At 45.1% G+C, this 6,352-nt stretch overlaps 1 protein-coding gene across 1 annotated transcript; it reads right to left on the bottom strand.

The window, feature by feature from the left end:
- Window positions 1–621: 621 nt before the first annotated feature.
- LOC109741776 (uncharacterized) lies at window positions 622–2,277 on the bottom strand. Its single transcript, XM_020300859.3, has one exon. The coding sequence runs from the start codon at window positions 2,207–2,209 to the stop codon at window positions 1,007–1,009; it is 1,203 nt and encodes a 400-aa protein (XP_020156448.1). The 5' UTR covers window positions 2,210–2,277; the 3' UTR covers window positions 622–1,006.
- Window positions 2,278–6,352: the final 4,075 nt, after the last annotated feature.

Below are 6,352 nucleotides of genomic sequence, written 5' to 3'. Positions count from 1 at the left end.
CAAGCGGTGATTTTGCCCTTGTGACCGATACCTAGAGCCGCCGCCCAACGACGGCCACAACCGGATGCCCTCGCCGCACTGAAGCAAAGACCATCGGACTGCCACCGAGAGTCGCCGGCATAGGACCCGGAAGCAACAATGCATTTGGAAAATGATCTATTTTTAGTGGAAAATTATTTTCTTTTTATGAGATTGATTACTAAATTTTTCCAGTTGTTTCCTAAGTAACTGAAAGTATAAGCTTGATATATGGACGCGGAGTATGTGAGCTTGCTCGGACAAACAGTAAAATTGAGAAAAAAAATCAAAAAATCTGAATTATTTTGTGGTAAACTTTGACAAATGTTCTAATTGCTTGCAAATTTTCATGATTTGATCACATTCGTGGAAGGCGGGACAAAAAAACCAAAATCGATGCTCCGAAATTGCTACTTTCGAAAACTCTTTGGAGCACTGATTTTGTTTTTTCGATTGATTACTGTCCGGGAGCAGTGCACTTGGGAAATGATCAAGTGTCAAACTATTTTTAGTGTTCAATATTTACTTTTTATGAGATTGATTACTAATTTTTTCGATTGACTTCCTCAACTAACTGAAGGTATAAGCATGATTTGTGTGCTCATATTGATATGTCGTACATTTTGGGGATATTCTTTGCCTGTTATACATACAAAAGGTTACCACCAGGTGAGCTCAAAAATTTTCTTGCATTTCATCTCTCCAAGCAAACACAGAGGAGGAACCGTTCCATTCTAGAAAAGTTGTGGTACACGTAGGTGCGTTGCACCCACGATGAATAGTTAAATAAAAAAATAACATACAAAATTGACTCACTGCACTTTGAATGGAACCATGACATTCCATTATACTTGGTTTCTCGACCAACCACGGACTAAAGACCATAAGTGCAAGCATCTTCTTGCGCACAGCGGCACGAGACGACGGGTAGAATCTAGAGCCAAAAAGTTTACCCTAGGTACTAAAGCATCAGCAGGGCGCGCGTTTCTCATGCTGTCGAATCGGCCTCAGGAGCGCTGTCGCCGGACCCGGACGGGGACGGTGCGCCGGCGGACCCGTATGATGCCCCTGATGATGGCGAGTCGGCAGCCCCAGAAGATGAAGCGTCCGCGTCCGATGGGGATGACGACGGTGCATCGGCAGCTGGCCCGCTGGCGGCGCCGTAGGAGGAGGCCGGCGCGTCAGCTGACGGTGAGTCGGAGGTTTGTGCGTTCGAGGGTGCCGATGCATCGGCGGATGGTGCTTCGGAGCCCGATGCGCTGGAGCCGTAGGAGCTCGGCGCGTCAGCTGACGATGCCTCGGAGGTAGGAGCGCTCGAGGGCGCCGACGCATCACTGGATGGTGCTTCGGAGGCCGATGCGCTGGAGCCGTACGAGCCCGACGCGCTGGCACTGTCGGACGACTCAGGTGCGCTGGAGCCGTAGGAGCCCGACAAGCTGGCACTGTCGAACGACTCAGGTGCGCTGGAGCTGTAGGAGCCCGACGCGCTGGAGCCGTAGGAGCCCGACGCGCTGGCACTGTCGAACGACTCAGGTGCGCTGGAGCCGTAGGAGCCCGACGCGCTGGAGCCGTAGGAGCCCGACGTGCTGGCGCCGTAGGATCCTGGAGCGCCGCTGTCCCACGCCGTGGGCGCCACCGCGGCGCCGGCGGCGGGCATGGGGCCAGACGCCTCGGTGATGAGGTCGAGCGTGACGCGGAGCAGCTTCTCGAACTCGAGGCTCTTGGTTACGACGGCGTTCTTGACGTCGCTGATGGGCGCGTCCTTGCAGGTCTCCTCACAGGTGTTGGAGCCGCCCAGCGTCGCGGACAGCCACGACTTGATCTCGAGGAACTTGGCGCAGGTGGGCTCGCGGGTGAGGGCGCTCAGGTGCGCCACCGTCTCTTCAATGTCGTCGGAGCAGCCGTCGAGGCACTTGAACAGGGTGTCCTCCTTGACGCCGCTGAGCTCGTGGTGAGCGAACGCTGCCACCGTGGTGCCTACCTCCTTGGCCACGTACACGGACAGCTCGGCCAGCCGGCGCGCGTCCGCTGTCCGGGTCTCCGGGTTGGTCGTCAGCGACTGGATGCACACTTTAGGGAACAGCGTCTTGTTGCACGCGTCCTGGAGGTTGTCGCTGTAGGGGGTGGGCTGGGCGACAGGGACGGCGAAGACGAGGAGCAGGAGCACGACGAGGCGAGGCAGGCCGGCCATGGCTGACGCTGACCGCTAATTGATTCCTGGTGCATGTGTCTCTCTTCGTGTTGTGAGCGACGAACGGTGAAACTGCATAGGGTTTTTATATACGAGTTGTTTGCCATCTCTTTTGACGGGCAAAGTGGACGGTCGGGGGCTCGTCTCGCTGCATGCATGCATGCATGGTTTGGAATGGCTTCCGGAGACAGGAGCGCCTCTGGCGACAAGTGTTGGACTTTTGGTTTCAACTATATGTGTGGCTGCCAATTAATTTAGCTAGCTACTACTACTATAGGAGGACGTATATCTAGTGCAACCCAGTAATTTGTGCACCGTATTTAAAAAAGCGTTTTGGCAGTGGCACCGTCACCTCCCTTCCCCTGCTATGTCCAATACTGGAATCCAAAACTTTGTCTACTGTAGGTCAGTTCTTTTAACAGCTTAAAAAATAAGCTCTCTCCTCCATATCTTTTCCCATAAACCGCCTCTCTTATTAATAGGGTCTTCTAAACTAGTTGTCGGATAACTTATTAAAAAGTTTCAACAAATTTTGAGGACAGCTTATATTTTAAACTGAGGAGAGCCAGCTTATTTCTTAAGCCGCCCAAAAGAACTGGCCCGTAAGATTGTTTGTCGAGTGCATTTCGTCATCTAGTAAATATGGCATTTGCCGTACACGAAAAAACACTAGGATGATACTCGTCAAATCGCATGCTTGCCAAGTTCCTGCTACCTGGCACTCACCAACCACATGTGCCAACCACATGCTTTGCCGACTTTCTGCCACGTAGAACTAGGCAAATATATATTTCTTTTTCTATACTCTTCTTTTATACATTATTTGTTTTCCGTTTCGCATTTATGCCTAATTATTTTTTCATTAGTTATTTTGATTTATTTTATATTCTTTTCTTTCCCATCTCTCTTCCTTTTATAGTCATTTAGTACATTTTAGTCGTTTAGTGTATATAATTAAAATTTAAACTGCAAGTCCATGGAAAAACGTTAAAATTGGGTGAAAAATCATATTTGTGTTCTTAAGTCCATGTTCAAGACTTATCCAATAATGGAAAAGAAAATTCAAACGTTTGGGTGTCGGGACTCGACCCCGAACATGAAGGTGGTTCATTTATTCTGAAAAATGCAAACAAAGTCTAGAAAACATGAAACTTGGCACAGTACCCTCATATGGCATCAACATGTTGTGGTAATATTTGGCAAGGTTTCGTGAAAGTTGTGGCATACACTACTTAGAAACTGGACCATCTCCGAGTAAGAATCTAGGTTCCGGAGAAAAAGGTCCTGTTTGAAGGCCAAGTGATTGTTGCTTCATCGGTTGACCTTGATTTTTTTTTCTACAGTCAATATACATCATTACATGATACATATCAAAATTTGGAATTCTTTGACGTTTGTTACATATATTTAAGTTTTTAGTGCATTTCTAGGTATTAGGTGCATATAATTAAAATTTGAACCGCAAGTGCCTAGAAATGTTGGCAATTTTTTTGTTATTTAGTCTATGTTTAGGCCTTATCGAATAAAGTAAGAATAATTCCATACATCTAGACTCATACCTCGAACGTAGAGGGTTTCTGTTTTTCAATTCCGAAAACGCAAACGAAGTCTGAAAAGCATGAAACTTGGCATGGTGCCCTCAGATGACATCAACATATTGTGGTAAAATTTTCACAAGGTAGCTCAAAAGTTATGATGTGCCCATTTTTTAATCTAGAGCATCTCTGAGTAAGAATCTATGTTTCGAGAGGGAAAGAGTCAGGTTTGAAGGCCAAGTGGCGGTTGCTTCATTGGTTGACAATGGATTTTTTTTCTACACTCTAAATAGAACGTTACATGACACATGCCAAAATTTGTCATTTTTGGGGTTGGTTGCTCTATTTAAGTCATTTAGTGCATTTCCAGGAATTAGGTTCATGTGATTAAAATTTGAAATGTGAGTGTATGATAGACTTAGAAAGTTTGGGTTAAAAATCATATTTGTGTTCTTTAGTCTATGTTTAGGCATTTTTTAAGAAAAGAGAAGGAACTCCAAACATCTGGATGCCAGGACTCGGCACCGAACATGTAGTTTATTGGTTTTAAATTATGAAAAAATTAAATGAAGGTTGGAAAACATGAAGCTGGGCAGGTGTCACTGTAGATCCCTAGACGCCGTGCTAATTTTTTTAGAAGGTTTTGCGAAATTTGTGAGGCTTACTGATTGGTGATCGAAGCACCCCCTTGGTGGAATCGAGAGGGAACGAGTCAGGTCCGAAGACGAAGGGGCCGCTACTTCATTGTTAGCCTTGAAACTTTTATACACTCAAGATACACCATTAGAAGTTACTTTTAAAATTTTAAAAGTTTTGGAGTATGTTTGCTATGTTTAAGTCATTCAGTGCATTTCTAGGCATTTCGGGAATATGTTGAAAACTTAAACTACAAGTGAATGATTTTTTTTTGTAAATTTGGGTTGAAGTAAATCCTAGATACATGCCTTGAGTCTATGTTTAGGCATTATCCTAGAAAAAATAAAATAAAATTGTTAAAAAATGAAAGAAAAAACAAATCAACACTCATTCTAAAAAATGCAAACAAAATTTGAAATAAAGAAATAAAGAAATTACAAACCAAATCCTTTGGCAAAACTTGACTTTTGAGAATGCATTCATGCAAACCAAATATGCCTCTGAACTTATTAGGGACAAGAGAATGCTAGCATTTCTTCAGAGCCAGAATTGCATAGAACATAGTTGTAGCTTGGGAGGTGAAAAGGCTTCATGTGGAACAAATTATTGGTGTTTATTCTGCCATGGAGCAGTAAGAAAAAAAGTATGCTTTAATGGGTTGTCAGACACGGTGGCGGAGACATGGGGACAAGCAGGCCTGGACGAGGCCAACATCTGCCTATTTCTCCATTTGTAGATTGACTGATTAGTTAATGCTGAAATGGTGTGAATAATTTGGGGACTTCCAGCGGTAGGTCAAATTATCACAATTGTTGTTTGTATCCATCCCATTTAGCATGTCTTGCAGAGATTTAAATTGCTATGAAGTTGATGTAGCTCCATATATTAATTAGGATTTCCATTTCTCTTCTAAATCTATGTTGCAATGAATTTATTTTATTTTTCAAGAACACATATACAAATGTCCTTTACATCTCCATCAAGCAACCGTTCGAAGGAGCACATTAGGACAAATATGTTGGCCAAGTGACAATAGGATTCATGTCATAAGTTAGGAGCTCGCCTTAATTTTGCTAGAATTTCTAGATGGATGTTTAGCATCGGTTTCTAAGATGATACATTTTCACAATGCGGCATCTCTTTTACTATGAAACGTTATCTTACTATTGTTGTTGAAATCAAAGATGGATGATTTCCTCTTATTTTCACCCCAAACTGTGCATCCAATGATGTCTTTGTTTCAGCTGACTTTCACTTCGAGCTCTATCATTGCAAACTAAATTTCGTAAAAAAAAATTGAAAATGCTAAATTTCTTATTTTATATTTTCCTTGTTTCCTCTGATGTTCATTTCAAACTTTTTCACGGCATCAAATAATGTTCATAGTGGCACCAATTTTTTTGGGGCTTTGAGCCTTTTCTAGAGCTGGGCATTGAGGCCCTCTAGTCCAGAAATTAGAAAGTCGGTTTTAGGAAACACCAGCAATAGATTCACCATGCATCACCGCAAAAAGAGCCTAAAACTTGATCTACTCGCAGACTACACCTACTACGGCGGGTGGTGTGGCGAGCTACGGCGAGCTTGTCCACATGGCTGGATGCGCTCGACTATGGCGGTGGCGGCGTTGGAACCCGACAAGTCTAGGCGGGGAGGCGAACCGCCAGCATGGGCATGGAAACTCCGACCAGTTGCGCACGCGGCAGCTCAGACGGTGGCGGTGGTGGGTTGGTGTTCTCGATTCGATGCGTGCCAGCGAGCAGAGGAAAGGGGAATATGTGAGGTTGCGGTCGAGGCGTGAATGCAGGCGCGGGCCTGGCTCCCGCATACGCTGATTCCTACGTTCCCCTCAGCCTAGCTGAGAGAGCTCCGTTTGCATCGATCGGGCCAGGCTGAGGAGGCCACAAAGGGAACCAATCACATTTGATGGCGGGTGTGAGCCAGGTGCGGGCCATTCATCCAAACACACCCCATA

The sequence above is a fragment of the Aegilops tauschii genome, chromosome 5, assembly GCF_002575655.3.
Source record: "Aegilops tauschii subsp. strangulata cultivar AL8/78 chromosome 5, Aet v6.0, whole genome shotgun sequence".
In the NCBI taxonomy this organism is placed as follows: domain Eukaryota; kingdom Viridiplantae; phylum Streptophyta; class Magnoliopsida; order Poales; family Poaceae; genus Aegilops; species Aegilops tauschii.
This window is presented reverse-complemented; position numbering and strand designations above follow the sequence as displayed.